We start from the raw sequence: 21,233 nt of genomic DNA on the forward strand, positions 1-21,233 counted from the left end.
CATACGCTTTGGTTTTGGCACATATGGTTTCAACATTTAAAGATTGATTCCCTGCTTCTTTCTCTTCACCCCAAACTATCTACCGTCCCGTCTTATAAAACCTACGGGACAAAATATCGGAGTGGTCTCATTCTCATTTACATATTGGGGAGTACAGTTATGTTGCCCCTTGTGTTAATCCTGGTTTTGTCTTTGTTTACTGCTGGTTTAGACTGGTTTAAAGGTGCATTATGTAACTTTTCTAGCCCTGGGGACACTATTGCTTTGCTTGGAATGTTCCACAGTATAGCACTGCTGGCAAAAAAAAAAGGGAAAAACCTAACAAAAAAAACCTAACATTATACTAATTGACTGAGTGCAGTTTAGATTAAGACAGTAGCAGGGTTGTTAGCTCCCACTGGTGAATGCTGAGATTCTGTCCTTGGGCAAGACACTTAACCCACCTCCAGTGTCTGCGTTCACTCGTATAAATGTGTGTGTAAATGGGTGAGTGGTTTCTTGATGTAAAACGCTCTGAGTGGCTTGAAGTTGGTAAAGCACTATATAAAAATGCGGCCAAAGCGATAACATTTTAACCGAGACCAGCAGATGTCAGACCCTCCACCAAAAACTTCAAATGTGTGGCCTTTGGTGCTTTTTGTCGTTCTTATTTAGTTTAGTTTTAGTGCAGTTGTAGTTGCTTGTTCAATTTGTCTCTGTACAATAAAAAGACACATTTGTAGAAGTGGAACTTGCTGTAAAACATATCTGGTGCTTTTTCAACAGTGGAAAAGTTCTAGTAGATTGATTCTCAAAGTTCCAATGTCACGACCAAGGACATTTGAAGCAATACTTTTCAGAGAGTTTTATGTCTATAGACAGAGGGCATCCAATAAATCAGAGGAGGAGAAGAGGAGGAGGTGTGGGCTAAAGCCTTTATCGATCTCACCAGATTTTCAGCGAACTGTTAAATGAACGGACACTGTGTTAACATGAATAATTACTCTAACATAGACATGGACAGAATCTTTGAGAAAACGCTCTTTTGTAGGGGAAAGTAGAGTGACATTTTTAGGAGGTTCTGCGTTGAATTGAATTTAGTTTGAGATCAAGGTTCAGTCTTTTGTAATCACTCTTAGGTTGCTTTAGTTTACAGCCAATCCTCTATCAGTACAAGCTTGAGGTTTGGTGCAGTGTTCAGAATTTCAAGGAAGAAATTTGATTATGTGCTAGTGGTTATGTCCAGGAAACTGATATTGAAAGCTATCTTTATTGTGTTTTTTCTAAAGAGACAAAATAAAATAAATCAAATCAGAAATTTTGATCAAACAATATCAGGAAAATAATAGTTTTGTCATTGTCCCGCCCTAAGCCAAAGTCGAAATAGTAAATGATCACATTTTTATATAACGCTTTTCCACCTTCAAGGCACTCATAGAAACAAAATCACAGCATTTAACTGTGGCAGCTGGAAGCACATCGCCAATCTGTGGATCAGTGGATCTAGCTGCTGTTATGTTTTATGTTGAGAGTGGGATCATTGGGATCATTCTTCTCAACTGAGCTAATGTCTCCTTGTTTGATGTTTATGGTCTTAATAGTATCTTAATGTGTCTTTTTGTGTTTTTTTTTACAGTGAACTTTGACCATTTCCAGATTCTGCGGGCCATTGGGAAGGGCAGCTTTGGGAAGGTAAGATTATTTCTTGTTTGTGTACTTGTCATACTTTCAATGGCATTCCCAACCATTTCTGATAGCAAAGATTCTTTCCCAGCAATATCTATGAGTTTTCACACCAGGAAAACCCATTTGGTCTTGAATGCAATGCAGATTTGTTTTTTATATTTTAATTTAGTTTGGATCATACACTCAATACACTTCCCAACTGTCTTGTAAATATGTGCATATATATGTATATAACAATACAATATATAATTAGAAATAACAGAGCAGTTTGCCAGTACTTTACTTGCTCTTTTGTAATAGTAAAGACCAGTGATGATGCTTCCATAGAGTGTATATATAAATGGACATAGCTAACCTGCTCGCCGCTGTGTTCCAAATAGGAAGTGATCATGGACACACTTCTGACTCCATCAACTCTGGCTCCAATTCACAATTCACTTCACTGTGAATTGTGAAGCACTCTCAACTGCTGTTGCCAGGCTTGTCATTTTGGTCTTAAAATGTTCATATTGACCCACTCTACCTGATCCTGGTGTTTTTATTAAGTTCAAAAAGGATGCATGTTGTTTTCTGGGTTGGTTCAGACATTCACACCATCAGTGAACTCTATTCGGGTTGGAAGTTCACATTGACCACGGTTTAATTTAAAATCTAATACTCAACTTTAACACCAATCACAAAAAGCCTTTTTCTTACTTTCATAACTTTAACCACAGCCTCTCTCTGAAGTCATTTGATAAGAGCCGTCTCACTTCTTAGTTCAAACCCGTTGGGACTTTTCGTCTGAATTTAATTACAGCGCTGTTCTAAACTTCAGTGGTGATTGTCATTACAATCCACAGTCTCTCCATTCACTCTCACAGGGGAGGGGAGCGACGGCGGGGCATCAGGACCAAAATTACGGCTGATCTTTTTGCTGCCAGTGTTGATGCTGGGGGGCATTGAGCACAAGCCCAGCGGTAAGATTTGGAAAGTGAAATATTTTTCTGCATCACAGTGAAGGTCCCGTGAGCGATCATTTCAGACTATATTTGAAAGGTTTAGTTCAGATCTTGGTTCGCCCTGTATTAATGACACTTTAGTCACACACTTTAGTCTGGGGTTAGACCAGGTTTCCTCCTATAAATCTGTGACAGTAATACTTAGACCTGTCACAATAATTACTAGACTAGATTTACTATTCAAACTTTGCAGGTTTTTTGTAATAGGGTCATATTATAAACATCTATGTCTTATTAAATATACTACCTAACTTAAACAATTTACCTTTACCTCATCTGGAAGTTGACAGATATTCAAACCATTAATATTTGTACTTACTTTGTACTTTACATTTTTCACTCTAGCTTAAATTACCTGATTTTTATGCATGTTCAACAAATTACATATTTAAAAACAGCTTTTAGGGTCATAACGAGGTGGGTCATAATGTCTTTTTATTAACATCCATAAGCCAGGAAGTGTGCTGTTACCATGCTAGTTGTTTTTTGCTTTACTGTGACTACAAAACTCTGCTCTGGCCTCTGAAAGTTGATAAAGCCACCTATAAACTAATCACAGGAAATAACTACGATGCTAGGAATAATGAGCAATAACTTTATAACCGCTGCAAACTGTTTTTCATTTTTAAGAAGGTGACAATCATATACGAACACAGCCTTTAAGTATATTTTTGACTGCTTTACCCACCTCCGTCTCATCCTGGTTTAGGTTCAGCTTATCTTTTAGACTTTCTGATCGTCTCCAATAACAACTCGAGGCCATAAATGGTGCAGCGCGTTCACGTCTCGAGAGATTGAAGCAGTTAATCTCCCTTTTACATCTCAAATATCATGACTAATATTAACTCATCACATTTGGGTCTGTTTGCACGGCTCCATTCACAAACACGTCCCTGGTTACGTGGGGAAGTCATTGGCGTACTGCAGAATATATTTCCATTTGAATTTATGTAAATGCTTCTTATTGCTTTGTTCCCTGAAGCGGCTGTCGTCTCTCCTGGTGCTGAGGGGAACTAAACTGTGCCACGTTGGATAAAGACTTACTTGGTGATAAACACGTTCATTTATGTCCATCTATTTTTACGCTGAAGGGCTGAATGATTTGGGGGGAAATATTTAATTGTGATTTCCCCTAAAAGCATTCGATTTGATTTGCAGTTTATGCTTTAGAATGTGAACTTTGAACAGAATCCTATCCTAAAGACATCCAGAATTGACAAAAAGACTCACTCATTCACACACCAGAGTACACAGATACTGGGGGCAAAGTGCGTTAAGTGTCTTGCCCAAGGACACAACGACAGCGTTCATCACCTGCTTTCCTCCATGGAGAAAGATAAGTTTAATGCCATACTGTGTACTATTCCAGGAAAGGCCAGGTTGTAGCTAACTAGAGGATGAGCCTTTATAGTTAATCATAGAAACTATTGCATTCAACATTAAACCACACCGAAACATGGGGAGAATATGCAAACTCCACATAGAAAAGCCTGGCAGGAATGTTACTCACGGCTGAAACTGATGAGCGTAGCCTAAATTTGCATATCGCATTAGCATTAGCAATTCGTGTTTGGGTTTTGAGTCAAACATTTCACTGCTGTAAATATGTGAAATGAGAGGACTCCTCCAGCAGACGGAGGTTTCCCTGGCTGTGTCGGTTTTGTGCAACACGATCCCTGCATCAGAGCCAGAGTGGGTGCTGTTTTTGGTCTCCAGGTGGGTGGGCCTGCTGTAATGGGTGCAGCAGGGAGCCAGCAGCAAGAGAGGAGAGGGTAGCGGAAAAAAGAAAGAGAGGAGAGGCAGAGAAAGGGAGAGATCCACCGTAATAATGACTTTTGAATAATGCTTCAAGTTTATGATGCTGTATAAATTATTTGATTATTTGCAGGGAAATTGCATACATACAGATACTACTCTAGTACTACAGTAGTGCGTTCACTAGTGTTAATCCTGAACACATACAGACTCTCCTTCTAAGGCTACATTCTGACGTCAAAATCCTTATCTCTAGTTGAACATCTTTGCATTTTAGAGCAGACATTTGAAAAAGGTCAGAAAAACGCTGCAAATTTCGGTAAATTTCCTTATTTCAACTTTAATTTTTCAAGCTTTTGGCACGGCACGTCTAGCGCTTTCACGCAGAAACGTTGGACCTGCCTATGCGTCCCCCGTAGACTTTGCATGTAAACCCGACACCCCTGACTCCACAGTCTGAATGCACCGTAATTATCTCTAATGTGATGTGCTAATGCTTTTCAATGATAAACTGTTGGAGGTGCAGTGATTACGAGATGATTCTGTTAAGAGGTACACACAGAGCCCGGTGTCCTGCCCCAGACTCCCATTACATCCACAAGGTGAACACATGCACTAATTTAGACACAGCTACAGAGGCTGAGGTTTACACTGTATGTGCAGAATATGAGCTGTGAGCCAGGACAGGGAGAACGAGGGTGTCATCTAATACTGGACCAAAATCAACTTTCTGTAGATTTTTGTAAACTTTATTGGCCATATGGGGAAATTTGATCCATGAAAAACCTGTTAGGATCTTGCCCTCGCCAGACAAGTCCTTTGTTTGACTTGTTTCCTAGTTTATACCTTGAAATCTTAACTTGTTTTAGCCCCATAAACTTGTGTAATAAACGCATATGTGAAACTAACACAGCTATTTGTATACAGTTTCTGACAGAACTGAAGAAGCGACTTGGATGAGCAGCGAAAGGTCTTCACTCAAGTAACTTTTTGACCAGTTGACAGAGTTGAATTTTTATTTTGCAATGGATTATACCTGGACGACTGAGGGATTACACATATATAAGCAGTGTATATATAGTGATAGTGTATATTTTAGGTTGAAGGGTGAAACAGTGGAGAGCCAGGGACCGTCTACTTACTTATTCATCCGCTGTGCCTCCAATCTACACAATATGATAATAAAATTCAAAATAGTGCCTTACTTTCAAATATATATTGGCTACTTCATAACCTATTTCAATTTGTGGTACCTGTAGTCAGTTTTGTTGCATAATCTTCAATTTATTTTTTTCTGCTTTCTCCGACTGATGGTTTAATTCTGCTTAAAGGTCCACTCTGTAACATTTTTGGTGTAGGATCTGCTAGATGCTTGTTTCATAAAGATGTTATTTGCATGCCTGGAATGTTCACAATATGGTATTAAACAGGGATACCTTACATTTATTCAATTAGCTAGTTTTGATTCCTCACAAATACTTAAAAAACAAACATTCACACTGAGAATGGGGTCCCCTCTCCACAGATCTGACTTGCAACTTGGCGGTTGTGTCGTCACCATAGAGTGTATAAAGAAGTGGACTAAGTGAGTGTGACGTCATCCATAGTGTTTGGTTGCAGTAAAATGAAGCTCATCGAGGTTAGCATGCTAAAGTTAATGCTATAAGGGTGAATTTGCCAAGTTCCATATTTGGAATTCCAACCGCTAGTATCATAGCAACCAAAGAGCCAATCTGGAGCGAGGCTGTTGAAGATAACGCCCATTGCCACCTGCACCACTGGTTTAACAGGAATCAGGCACTTAGCAATCAAACCTGTTGCTAATGCTAGTGGGAGGAACCTCGGGAAAAGAAGGTGCCTTATTTGTCCGTTATTAATGTTCATATCTTGATTTATGAACACAATACTAAATAAAAACACCAGGATCATGTAAAGTGGGTTAATTCGAACGTTTTAAGACCAAAATGACAGAGAGAGGCGCAAATTTTTTCAATAGAAAGTGACTTGGAGCCAGCGCTGATGCTAGAATCGCGCCCCTGCTCACTTTCCATTTGGATTGCGGTGGCTGGCAGGTTAGCTTTATCCATTTATATATACAGTCTATGGTTGTCAACTGCACGTTCCCATGGAGATAGATGAACTTCATGCCATTCTAACATCTCCATGGAAACAACAATAAGTGACAGATCATCCACCGGAAAAGTTCCACCCTTAATGATTTAGTACCTACTTAAAACAACATCTTTCCTCACATTTTTATAAATCACTCTTTTTTTACGACTTCACAAACACTGATACTCCTATTCTCCTGCCCCCCTGACATTTCAATCCCACGTATTTACAAGTACAAACCATAACCGCACCGGTGTTGTCAAAGTTATACAGCATTCATAAAAGTAATATATGCCTTCTCCAGCCGTGCTCCGCTTTCTATTTAAAGGGTATATTGTGCTATTTTGGTGCGTATGTCCTCTAGATGACAAGTACAGACAGATAATGTCCAGATGTGATCATTTGCTGTAGGATAGCTCTCATTTGTACCACAGAAGTGACAGGATGGCAGGATGTCCATATATAATTTAGTTGAAGTGTAATTGCTTGGCTTCCTGTTGCGCTGTCACATTTTTCCCTGTATCTTCTTCCTGTATTAGCAGCTCTCTCCCTACTGTTAAAGAAAAGCCTATTATGGGCTGTAGGCAGCATAGTGGTGTAGTGATTATCATATGGAGAAGGTTCACAGTTAGAATCCCAATGTCTGTGTAATGCCTCAGTTGCTCATGACTTAGGTAGTAAAATAAAATAAAAATCTCTCAACTGGGAAAAAATTGTAGGAGTGAAGACGTTTCGCTGCTCATCCAAGACGCTTCTTCAGTTCTGGACAGATTGCTGGTGGACACTGCGGTATATCTGTCTGAAGGGAGGGGCTAACTACACTACAACTAACGCACCTATTGTTTACAGGTTCTGTTTGTAGGCTAAGTCTGATGAGCTACACTAAGTACAAAATGTCTTCACTCCTACAAGTTTTTGACCAGTTGACACATTCAAATTTTCTTTTACTTTCGATTCCCAATCTCAATGTGAAGTTTGTTCCTATATGACAGATCTAGTTTCTTACCTACACCTAATTCATCCAAAATAGGCACAACTATGTGAGACTCAAAAATCATTCAAAGGCAACCATCACTGAAAGTTTTAGATTCTACCAAAGTATATTTCAGTAACTAGAAGTATGCCTGTCACGCTCACACATTTTGAAGTGCAATGTACATGTATACAACAAGAGATAATGTTGAAACCAAACCATAACACAGAATTATCCCCCAAAAAGTATTCTAAATGTACAGTATCGTTAAAAAATATGAACTGCAATAAATAAATAACAGAACTCTAAATCTATAATGAGTCATAGAAGGTTATAAGTCAACCCTCTACAGCTCACAATAAAGAAAAATGTTCCCGCTAGCACAAAAAATGCACCCACGATAAATATTGACCCCAGAAAATGATTCCATTCTGTCCCATCTGTCATGTATTGAAGTGGATATAGTAATTATTGTGACAGGCCTAACTAGAAGACTTGTTTTTAGTCGAATGTGCTGCTCTGTTCAGGTGAGTGAGTCCAGACACAGACCTGATCCATTCAAGCTCCCACAATCAACTATTCATGGTTCAGGTGCATTGTGGGAATCCAAATGAATTAATTTTTATTTCTTTATGTAATAGCACAATAAACTCACATTAGGGTTGTGTGCAAATACTGTGCCAAATGTGTGGTTTTCAAGTTTTAGTTTTTATTCAATGGCGTCTTTGTGGATCGGCCAATCACACAGCAGCAGCAAACACCACAAGCTTTCTGATTGGCTGTCTGATTTGGAGTTTTACGTCTGTTTACGTTGACTGGATTCAATGCACACTTGATATTTGAAATAGGACTTGAAGAGCTCATAACCACTCAGGTTAGAGACAATATTTTTTAAGTGACATTTTAACATTTCTGTGTAATTCTCCCACCTCCACATGAGTGTATTTATAACTTTTAACACTTGCACCTCTCTGACAACCACCACCCCAACCAAACATTCAATACTTATTTATCTAGCTCTTGTTTTTCCCTCTATTTCTTTCTCTCTCTTCCCCCAGTCCCCCTCTATTTCTAACACCCCCATATCTTTCTCTCTCTATCCTTCTCTCTCTCCCCCTGTCTTTAACCCCCTCTGTCTCTCTTTCCATCTCTATTTCTTAGTCTCGCACTTTCTCTCACCCTCTTTCCTTGTCTCCATTTCACCCCTCTCTCTTCCTTACCCTCTCCCCTTCTCTCTTTCTGTCTATATGTCTATCCTCTTTCCGTCTCTCTTCACCTTTCTCTCTGGCTTTCTTTCCTTCCTTTCCTCTGTCTTCCTTACTCTCTCCGCTTCTCTGTCTCTCACACCCCCTCTCTCTCCTCTCTCTTTCTCCCCTATCCTTCCCTCCCTGTATCCCCCCCTCCTTGTCTGTTTCCCTCGCCCTTCTCTCTATCTATCTATAATATCTATCCTCTCTTTCCCTCTCTCTTTGCCTTTCTCTCTGCCTTTCTTTCCTTCCTTCTGTCTTCCTCACTCTCTCCCCTTATCTCTCACTCTTCGCTCTCTCACACCCTCTCCTCCTCTCTCTCCTAACGCCCCTCTCTCCCTTTCTCTCTCTCTTTCGTTCTCTCACACCCCCTCTTCCCCTCTCTCTCCTTCTCCCTCTCTTTCTCCCCTATCCTTCCCTCCCCGTGTCTCTCCCTCCCTCTCTCTATAATGATGTCCTATTCTCCGGAGTAAGGCCTGTTAGTTAGGGGTCAATATACCACCGGCTGAGGTCCAAGCCACCGCTGATCCTGCCCTCCCTCCCCCTCTCCTCCCCCTCTCCTCCCCCTCTCCTCCCCTCCTCCCCCTCTCTCCCCTCCTGTCCCCCTTCTTTCACCTCCTGTCCCTCTGATGACATGTTTACCTGTCTGTCCTCGACATTACAGGGGAGTGTGCTGGTAATGAGCCCCCCAGCGAGAACAGGAGTCCTCTCCCTCCTCCCCTCCCCCTGTTCCCTGGTAGAGGAAGGGGGAAAGGGAGGGGAGGGGGGCAGGCTCGGAGAGGTGCAGATGGAGATGGGTGACAGCACGGTGGGGAGTCAGGCAATTATAGACAGTGATGGAGATCAATGTGGAGGTATATGCCACAACCACAACAAACTACTGCAGGTAAAAATATCTGTTATATGTAGCAATAAAAAGGACGACATTCAAATAAAATACATGCACCTCTTTTGGCCGTTTGGGGATTTCAGAATGTAATATTGACTGGGAAAAAGAGTGTTCTCGTAATCCTTCAACTTGATCTATTGTGCCTTTTGGATATTTTTGTACAGTTTATACTAGATTTAGCTTCTCAAATGAAAACCACTTGATAGTTTTTTTTTTCTTCCTTCAAATAAAAAGTAGTTTTCATCACAAAATTTGACATTTTGATTTAATAACCAACCCTACCCTTGTGATGCCTTCTATCTTTTTCAGTGCTTGGCAAAAATTGCATTCTGCATTATTGCTAATTAGGCTATTTGCATAATGATCTACTCTCATTTAAATTGATCAGGTGTTCTGGGCGTATAATTTAATTTGCAATATGTTACAGTATACAATAGTCACAGTGTATCTGATGTAAATGAGCTCACATGTGATTTTTCAAGGTGCTGTCTGTGATACTGAACCTCTGTGCTAGTTTAGCCTGGGTATGTTTCAGAACTTGGGAGGTTTTGGGGTTTTTTTCATTCAAAAATACATATTCACAACAGAATGATATTGAAACTGAATGGGGAAATGGTTTATATGTTTTTGCCAGTGTATCGTTTTTCAAAACACTTACTTATCTGTGATGTGACTTCTTTTGTCTCAGTTTTCTGAATCATGTTCAAGTGTAAATTTATTCCATTTTACAGTAAAAAAAAATGTGAGCACAATTTTGTTTTCACAAGTCTCAGAACAATCTCCTCTATGTGTGACTGAATTAAATATTCTGGTTCAGAAGTGGCAAAATCTTCTGAATATCAACTATTTCTGTGCCAGAAATAAACTTTGATTTGGGGTAAACATTGACTGTAAGTATTCTGAAAAGTTCAACCGTTTGTGTATAAAAGTAATCATTGTTCTTATTTCTGTGCATGTTTTAGCTGAGTACCACTTAAAATATAAATATACAGTACTCATAAAAATAGATACCAAATGATCAAATCAACTGAAGGCACCTATTTCACTTTAAAGTCAGTGTAAAGGTGCATTGTGTCACTTTTCTGCTTGTCTCTGTGGAGATGTTATTGCTTTGTAGGTTTATTTTAACATTCAAGACAAGACAGTAACATTCAATGGAAACAAGTAGGTGGCGGACATTCAAAAAGGTCAAGTATAGGGTACTTTTAAGAAAAATATTCAGTTACCACCAGATCTAAACCAGGTCTACAGCAGGACTACACCAGATCTAAACCAGGTCTACAGCAGGACTACACCAGATCTAAACCAGGTCTACAGCAGGACTACACCAGGTCTACACTTGCACTAAACAAGATCTAAAATTGCAAACGGGGACTAACCCCAAGGACACAAAAAACGCGTTATCAGCTCAATACGCACCTGAAAAAGGCTGACAATTTGAGAATACTGGGTCAGCAAAAAGCAAGATAGTTAGTTTTTCAATAGCATAACTGTAGTGAGGCTGGAAAAAATAAATAATTTGATACCCAGATACTAATTAATACGAAAACTAGTATAAAAATGACAAATTTCAACAAGATACTGAAAAAAAATCACATAAATAGGACAAAACTGAACCTTTCCTGAATAGTGTTACAGTGTTTAGAAGTCCTGGTTTAGCTCTGGGTTTTGTCCCAGTTTTGTCCTATAGTTTTGAAGTGGTATGTGCAAATGTGAACCCTTAATTTATATCAAAACTCATACAAGACGATGCAGTAATATCAGTTGAAAAAGTTTGAAATTTTATCATCAGAACCACCCTGAACCATAGCTCTGTCTTGTCATATACCTGTCCTATACCTTCTCATTGACCCACGCAGCCCAGGTTGACTTCGTATTGAGTGTTGCCGTGGGCGACGTGTCATTAGTTTGAGTGTAAAGGTGTGACAGTGCTGACGTTGTGTTGTTTTTATGTCTTCGGCTCAGCTGGACTCCTCTCACACTGATATATAGGCAGTATATCCCCCAGCAACATAAGACGTCTGTGTATAGTGACCTTCACAGCCTTCACAGTCTTTCTATCGGAGCAGTAGTTTTGAATCAGCTCAGCCAATACAGCTCATAAAAGTAGTTTAACTGTATATATTTGCTTTATGTAGACAGTGGTATACAGTCACAGTGTACATGAAGAGATTAGCTCAATTTGTGATTCATTTTTTCCATTTGAGATCCAAATAAATACCAGTTAAAGGTGCACTATGTAAGTTTTATGGGAACATTTAAAGCAAAACAAAGGAATGACATCTCCATGGAAACAACAGGCCGTAAAGTTACATAGAGCACCTTTATTAATAATGATAATAATGCTTTGGATTTATACAGTGCCTTTCAAGAAACCCAAAGCACTTAACATTGTATTATTCACTTCACATTTGGTGGTGCTAAGCTACTATTATAACCATTTCTACCACCGTCAGTCACTCACACACCATTTCATACTAGACGAGTGGGTGAAATGTCTTGCCAAAGGACACAAAAACATTGCATTATTCACTCGCTCCATACTCTGTGGTGGTAAGTTACTATTATAACCATTTCGACCACCACCAGTCACTCCCACGTCATTTCATAATAGACAAGGTGAGTGAAGTGTCTTGCCAAAGGACAGAACAGCCAGTCCCAGTCTTGCTTAGCTTCAGAGATCTGACAAACATTTTAATAGGCCATAAGACCCCATCAGTTTGCATCGCATCGCCTGCTTTAGTCACTTTTCTGCTGCAACTCTCTGGAGGATGGATCTCCCAAACTGAACTGTCACAGTGCCCCTCGTTTTAGAAGGTCGGTGCTTTCGCTGATTAAAATCGTTGAGATAAAATCCCCCTCATTTGTAAAAGTCCAGATAAGAGTCCCACCTCACTGCCCCTCACTGGACATCTGCACTGCACATCAGAACAAATAAAGACACTTGACTGGGCCGTTTGGAGATGTTAAAGTTAGTCTGAAAAACAAGCTTCAAGTTTAAAAACAGTAATTATGGACCATGATTGTATTCACTGAAGATGTACTTTTACTTTAACTTTAACTACTTAAGAGTACTATATCTGTAAGTAGTAGTAGTAGTAGTAGTGCTAAAAGTAATTGTATTAAGACATGTAGTAGAATGTTGCTGGCAATACATGTTTTATTTATGCTTTTAGGTTTTGAGGTTAGTAATGAATCTTTGTACATATTGTATTTCTAACGTAGACATTGTTAAGCCTTTTTTTTTATTTTGCAGACATCAATATTTACAACTTGGAGTGCATATTTACAAATGAGAAAGGAATATTAAGTGGATATACAAAAGTGAGCACAATGTGGGATACAAGAGGTTTGTAGTTGTCAAAGTAAAGAGGGAGACGCAACTGTAAAAGGCATAATGATGATTGCAATGAAAGAAAAGAAAAAAAAACCAACAACACATACATGCGCACGCACACACACACATATCAATACATCATGCACACACACATGCATATGTCCATAGAACAGTGAATAACCTATAATTACCCCATAAGTGACCTTGTTAAGTCTGATTAAATGCTGGCTTAATCCTGGTTTAGTCCCGGTTTACTTCTTTAAGTCCCATCAAAACATTAAAAATGGCCATTGTAGTCGTCTTACAAGAACTGGATCAAAACGCGGGACTCCTACCTTGAAGCTAAAACACATTGTCTGCCTTTCCTAATGAAACACACCTCTTTTAGCTCATATTTATGCCGCGGGCCATGTGTGCCTCCTCTGTACATTTGGTGATGCATGTAATCCTCATTATTCTCCACCTTAAGACACGGCTGACTTCAAAAGCTCCATTAAAATACACTCCAGGGCGAGACTGCCTTAAGAGGAGTTCACTTTTAACTTTTTATTCTCCCAAAGATATATTTATTTGCTTTTCCCATCACATGCATTTATTATAAACCTGGACTAAAGCAGAATTATGCAGCTAAATATGCAGCAGGGAATAAAATGCAGATAGATCTTTCTTTGTATTGCTTTAAAATAGTTGATTTAATTTTCTTTCCATTATGATAAGTGGTGTGTGGTTTTGAAAACAGACAAAAAACAAAAGCAAGACAAAATTCTTTCTTTTATAGTTAAATTAAATACAAAAAGTCTGGCAAAACTGAAATGTATTTTTCTTTCTATTTATAGAGACCAATCAAAAATACAATGTTGGATTCTGGTTTATAAGGAAATATAATGTGAAAGTGATGATGTCACACTGTCTGGCAAGACACAGTTTTTCCTATTGATAACATTGTAGTGGTTGTGAAATGCTTTATTTTTAATTAAAATTTTCAAATGTTTAACCTAATTATTTCTATTAGTGACTAGACCCATGATCTTCCTTTATCACCACAAAAATCTGCATTTTAACTAAATAAATTTTAGTTGTTCTCCATCTGTATTAAATATTATTGGCCTATAAAATGTTTTGATGCCGTCTAAAACCCAGCAATAGAATTCAAATGTTGTAAGGCAGGGGTGTCCAAACTATGGCCCAGGGGCCAAATGTGGCCCTCAGACCAATTTTTATTAGCCCTTCAGTTAAACTGGCCCAGTTGATCATAATCAGTACTTTTTGTGACAAATTTGAGCAATCCTACCAATATAACCTAAATAACATCACACTGCATTGTCCTACAGACCTAATATTAATATTTGAAGCCTTAGTTAAAGTACGAAGTCAAAACTATGTTAAATGCACCATCTGAATTATTGCCTTTTTAAATTTTTGTAGGCCAATTATCTTAGGTCTGATGTGCTTAATGTTGATGCAAGATTATATTTTAGATCCTCAAATATCAGTCATTTTTCCCCACATATTTTTAGTTCATTTTACCCAACGCTATTTTCCATACGAGTCCCCTGCTCTCTGACACTGCTGGTTAATGCCTCTGCCTTCTGTATTATCTCATCCCGTAGTGGTTTAAATGGATGCACGCTCCGTAAACATGTCCATTTCCTCGGGCTGACTGCAGATTCACAGCAGTGTCCAGACGAATGGAGCGAATGAAAGAACCATGATCCCTCTCCTCTGCACCCACCAGAGGAGCAGCAGAGCCTGAAAGTCTGATTAAACTCTGCACTGAGCTCTCAGGGACACGTTCAACACCGAGAAGAGGGAGAGAACATCTTATAAGTATTCCGGCACATAAAATTACAACATTAAATAAGAAAATGTTTTAAATAAGTGCCTGGATAAAGTAGTTATCTTGATCTGGGTACATTTGGGCTGTCTTAAAATAATATTTGCAAATAGAAGTACGTGCAAGTGCAGAAAATGCTTGTTATTTTCTTATTTGAAGTAAAACGAGACATTATGCTTGTTCCATTAGCATTTTAAGACTGTCAAAATGTACTTAAATCAAGATAGCTGCTACTTGATTCAATTATTTCTTAACTTGTCGTATTTAAGATTGTAATTGTTTCCAGCTACTTCAATTATGTAGGGCTGCTGTTCTCAACAGACAATATGTTCTATATATATACAGACATATAAAGCCTCAGAGAATCGGTGCATATTTGACTTGTAAGTGCATGAACATTCAACATTTTACATAAGTCAACCTACTTTATATGTTATTTTAGCAGAATTTAGCAGCAATAAATGGGATTCCTGCATAACCGAAAGTGCTAAAAAAAAAATATTTTTGATGATAATATGTTAGTTTATTTTGGCATATCAAGTCAAATTGTATTTATAAAGCAGTTGCATAACACATAACACAAGCTGCTTTACATTACACACTTAAAATGGCCTTACCTCCAACCCTCGTCCTACAATGTTGGATCTTGGTCGGAGAGTTGGAGTTTAGTCGACTGTGCATGCTGTAGCTTGATGCTAGAGCATGCAAACGCCACAGAATGGCTGGGAATCTAAACCTCCTTGCTTTGCTCCATGTGCATATTTACTCATTGAGAATATTTAAGCTAAGTGAATTCTACATATACTGTGTTAGGGCTTTCACTGTCTTTATTGACTTTATTAACTATGCCCAAGTCAACCTAAAAAATATTACATAGATCACACATCTTCAGTATCTCTTGAACAGTATGGTAATCCAAACTTGTCTCCTCTCCATCTTAAAGCATTATCCTGACTCCGATCTCTTCTGTCTGTGTGAATGATGGATGCCAGCACTTAGTCCTCAGTATATTTCCTCTGCTGCTACTGCTCTCCTTCAGGCCCTGGTTCTGCCTCCCTCTTTCTCCCTATGTCTCTCCGGTCCACTAACCACTCACCTGACCTAGAAACCAAAGGGAATCTACAGCTTCTCCATTTCTTACACTGTTAAAATAGAAAATCTACCCACGTTAAAATCAGTTGAAATCAGAATCATAGTAATTTTGACACTTTGTTTAATTTGTACATCTGCAGTTTTGCAAATAGATTTTCATATTTGTTTCAAACTCAGTAATCCGTCCTTGTGCAGCGTAAGACTGTTTACTTATTTAGTTGTTAGTGAAAATCTTGTGCTCCGAAATAAGAACCAAAACAAGCCCACAATCTGAAACTTACTTAAAGGTTTTATTTAGTAACTTTTCTGGTGTTTCTGGTGGAGGTTCTGCAGCAACCAATAATGTAATAATATCTAATTATATTGGCAAATTTTAAATGTAATAAGGCATAATATAATAACTTGAGCCAATAATGTGATAATGTCTGGGAAAAATTGTCATAATGTAATAACTGCAGCCAATAATGTAGTACTTCAAAATTCTTACATTTTAACTCTTTGCTTATTCATCTTTGTGAGAGGGGTGGGGTTAATCAGGGGCGCTAACGTAATTGGGGATGGCATGCATAAATATATTTTCTATAATGCAAAAATGTAATAATAAAGATGCATTTGTCTTATACAGCAATTTTCCAGACGCTCAAAGTTGCTTTACAGTTTTGTACATTATTCATTCACTCCACACTCATGGTAAGTCTACTCCAGCTGCCCCGCTGTAGACTGACAGAAACGAGGCTGCCAATCTGCACGACTGACCCCTCCGACCACGTCCAACATTCATTCACACACACCACTTTCATACCAGGCAATGTGGGTCAAGTGTCTTGCCTAAGGACACAACAATAGTGGTCTCCGATCCAAGTAATAACCAGGCCCGGCTTTGCTTAGCTTCTGAGATCTGACGAGATTAGACTTTGACAAGGAGGCTGGGCCGCACAAGGAGGTCTGACCTTGGTAATATGTACTATGAATATTAAATATCCATCAGATGTCCTTTGCTTTGGAGTACACGTTTGGCATGGATTGTTGAAAATATGGAAAAACTCTGGTCGTCTAGAGGCTTACAAAAAAACGGCTGGGAGTGAAAGAGTTAAGTGGGGGAAGTTTGGTTTGACTCAATGACTCACCCAAATACTTGACTAATTATAATTCTTCATTCACTCATTTATTTATTTAATAGCACTATTCATATGTTTCGTGTATATGTATTACCCATGCCATGTGTAAAAATTGTACTTTGTCCAATTAAAGACATAAGTATCATATTATTGGCAAAGCATATTTATGTTGCATTTATTCATTTGCAGATTTACAGATGTTAATAATGTTCAAATTTAAAAATATTCTTAGTGTCACCTCTGTGCAGAGATGATCCGTAACTCAACTTGGTGGATTTGTCTGCTTGTCTCCATGGATATAGATAAATTTAATGCCATACTGTGGATTGTTCACTGCACTGCTTTGAAATCTAAACCTAGACTCCTCAAAACGCATACAAACAAAGGTTAATATTGTGATTTCTAGTCAATTTAACTTGTGTAAATAATATTCTTTTTGCAGTGCTCTCTCTTACACTCTTATTTGCACCAAAAGGCTTAAGACCCCCTGACAACAGTTGATATGTTTTGTTAGTTTAGCGAGATGGGGGGTGCGGGGAGGTAAACAAGTAAAAGCCGATGCAATGGGATTAAAAGTGTGTAGAGTGGGTGGAGGTGGTGACCTGCTGCGTATGTGGTGTCTGTGGAGCTCATGTAGTGGAGAACAGAAGGATTAGGCCCAGGGAGGTCTACAGGCTGCAGAGAGAGTACGAGAGAGAAGAAAGAGGAGAGAAAAGAAGGCAGTGAACTTTAAAGAGGGCGGATCGTGCTTCATTTTGATCAGCTCATGGGCAGCATTCTATTAACAAGCTTAAAAGAGGACCTAAAAACTCAGCATGTTTTTTTCATTAAGTACCAACAAAACCCGTGTCCCACTTTAAATATCAGAATAGTGCTTAATCAAAACTTCCTCCAGCTCTTCTGGGGGGATCCTGAGGCGTTCCCAGGCTCGCCGAGAGACATAGTCCCTCCGGTGTTGAGTGTGAACTGAAGGCGTCCCAAACAGATGCCTGAGCCACCTCGAGTCGGCTCCTTGATGCGGAAGACCAGCGGCTCTAATCCGAGCTTCTCCCCTGGTGAGGCTTAGGTCTATTTGTTGTTAAAATTTGTTGTTGTGCACCATAAAACAATCTTGCAAGTATCTTCAGGTTTTAATTAGTTAGACTGATGAAACTAGAAACAGCCAACTGAATAAAAAGCACCAAACATCAAGGACCCCTATAGGAATTAAAAGTGCTCTGTAATATTAGAGAATAAGGAATTATAAAAGATCTGCTCTACTGCTCTTCAAAAGAAAGCATTTCACATATTTCTGTCTCTTCTCTGAACAAATGGGACCCTTTTAATAAGCAGTCTGATGTTCCATTGTATTATTAACAAGAGGGCAAATCCCTTATTATGAATGATCTTGTTTCCAAGGCTTTCCTCTAAGATCACGAGTGGTTGTGAACTGAACATGTCAGTCCTAGTCTTTCGAGCAAAAGCCTCAGCCAGAATCTATACACACTATTCCAGACTTATGAATCCTCAGACATGTCATGAATTCACCAAAAAGCTTCATAATAAATGCTTAGGGCATACATCCAGGTTATCGTATGAGAGCCTTCCAATAGCTTCCTATAGAACTACATATATAACTATGCCTTGTCCTCTGCACAACCTAATTTTATGTGTGAAGGTGTGAGCATCAGAGTTGGAACCTGGCGGGATTCTCCTATAGAGCCCAGAGATAGCAGTCCAAACCTGTAGAGTCTAGGGACATCAGTCAGAAGCCCCTCATTTATTTATATGTAGAGCTATGTGATATCAGTCAGAATGTGTACTTTTATTTTGACAGGGTGCGTAATGTAGATTCCAGTCATATCAGGCAGAACATGTATGTGCTTTTAGTTTGTCCTGGCCCTCATAGAGCCCATTGATATCAGTCAGAGTGTATGCTTTTATTTTGACAGGGTCTTCCTATAAAACCTAGTGATATCAGTCAGAATATGTGCTTTTATTTTGATGGGCTCCTCCTACATAGTCTAGTGATATCAGTCAGAATATGTGCCTTATTTTGACGGGTTGTTCTTTTTACCTGAGTGGTTTTTAAGGCTGCGGTTGGATATGGGCAGCGTCTGGTCAGATGGCTCGGGGAGATGGAGCCTGTTCAAAGCGCTGTCTTTCACAAATGATAGCTTCAAAGGCCTCATATCTCTCCCGTACAAATGAGGTGCCTTCGCTGACTTCTGAAATGTGGGAAATCTGACAACTCTCCCTGACGGTTTGATGAATGAGACGTAAAAGCAGAGATCATGCACCTGGGACAGCTCATCTGCTTTCATCACGTCGTTCCACTTCAAAGGAATCTGAGCCTATTTTATATTATGGGATCATCATAAAACTCAAAATATTTAAAGTTGCACTGTGTAACTTTTTTATGTTAGGGCCCAAACCCTGCTTGATGTTAATGCTTTTCCTGGAAGGTTTCACAGTATGGCATTAAGCATATATATTTCCATGGAGACAAGCAAGTGGAGAAGTTACAGGTTAAATCTGTGGAGAGGCGACCATCACTAACAATAAAAGCGCATGTTAATCAATGTCTGTAAATGAACAAATGAAAGATAAACAGTGAATGCCATACTGTGGAACATGCCAGGAAATAATAATGCGCCTTTCAAGACTCTCAAGGTCACCCTAAAGAAATAGGACTAATATCTCCATGGAGACCACCACACAAGTTACATGGTGCATCTTTACAAGCAGTTAGATGCAGCTCTTAAATAGTAGCTCTACTGTATATTTAGTTTTTTTTTTTACCAAATGCAGTTCTAAAATATCTGATTCTTTAAATATATTTTTATTTAAATTATGTTTGGGACTTATTTTAGGATATTTTGTATTGAATTGGACGATATTATCACAAAAGCTTCTCCACTGCATTTGCATTTGTGACGGAACATTATTTTAAAACGACAACCTTTTATTTCAGTTTGGTGTCTAATTGGAAATGGAATACATTTTTACCTATTCATAATTTTATTCACTAAATACCTTGATTAGAAGAGACATTTTCGAACAAGCTTTTTGAATGAATGAAAACTACTCCCCATCTTGCAGCGTGACTCATTTCTAAGTTGTCTCCAATTACACACACAAAACCCACTTTGAATTGATTGATTGTCGTTTCAATTAATGCCCCTTCATGTTGTAATGAATCAAGCTTTTGTACCTTGTCAGACGCCCTGTACAGCTGTCATTGGATTATACTGCCAATGCTAACACGCTAATATGTCATTCAGTCACTCATTTCTGTATAAATATTTAACTGACTTGTCCTGTTTGGTATATCTTTTTCTCCTTCGCCTGATACGATTTCTTGCTTCCTCTTGTGATCAAAATAAGTCTGCAGTATACCTTTTGCATCTAAGTATAAGGTGTTTTATTGTCTGTTAATCAGGAAGTGTGTGGTTAGCATGCTAGTTGTTGTGAGCATTACTGTGACGTGCCGCCCTTCCCAATGAATAATTACGATGGTCAAAATGCATGAGGTAAACTGTTTTTCACGTTTTTAAGATGCTAAAATCTCATATAGCATCTTTTTTTAGAGTATATGGCGTATCTTGTGGCCTTATACCTGAATGTAGTAGTACTGAAGTCTACGTGATAGATGGATCCTCTTATTAAAGGCCTACAATAAAGTAAAGTCGTTGGATTCGGCAGCTGCGCCTTGAGGCCGGTCAGTCTATCTTTACCTCGTTATTTCTCCACTTTTCATCTTGTGGCTCATAACTTCAGAGACAGAAGAGAGTACACAGCATCCCACAGCTTATAAAACGCGTATGGGTAGAGGAAGGTATAGATCATTTATTGTTACAGCGCAATCTCATAGCCTGCAAACTTGTATTTTAAATAAAGTTATGGAGTCTATTTTTTGTGAATTTTAGTTCAGATTTGGTGATTCTGGAAGATAGTGATTAGTCAATTAGTGATTAGTTTCATCTGGAATTGTACTGTATCACATGAAACAAATCTTATTACAGTAATGTGGTGGTCTGTGTACTTTTTAAATTATATTATGAGGGTCTATTTTGGGGAAATTTCAGCTTTATAAGTTTATTTTTGGTTTAATTCTACAATATGTCTAACTGGGTTAAATATGTAAAGCCTTTACGGACGGCCTTTGTGGAGATCTGGCTCAACTAGCTCATCCTGCCATAAAGGAGCTGCTCCCTTGTTTTTGTTTCGG

General features: G+C 38.8%; 1 protein-coding gene across 1 annotated transcript in view; it reads left to right on the forward strand.

Annotated features, from left to right (window-relative positions):
* Positions 1-21,233, forward strand: part of LOC117382311 (serine/threonine-protein kinase 32C-like) — a 187,171-nt gene that overhangs the window by 74,678 nt on the left and 91,260 nt on the right. The window contains exon 2 of the mRNA XM_033979444.2: positions 1,616-1,671. Coding sequence (XP_033835335.1) covers positions 1,616-1,671 — 56 coding nt within the window. The remainder of the gene's footprint in view (positions 1-1,615; positions 1,672-21,233) is intronic.

This window comes from Periophthalmus magnuspinnatus, chromosome 15 (assembly GCF_009829125.3).
Source record: "Periophthalmus magnuspinnatus isolate fPerMag1 chromosome 15, fPerMag1.2.pri, whole genome shotgun sequence".
NCBI classification, from domain to species: domain Eukaryota; kingdom Metazoa; phylum Chordata; class Actinopteri; order Gobiiformes; family Gobiidae; genus Periophthalmus; species Periophthalmus magnuspinnatus.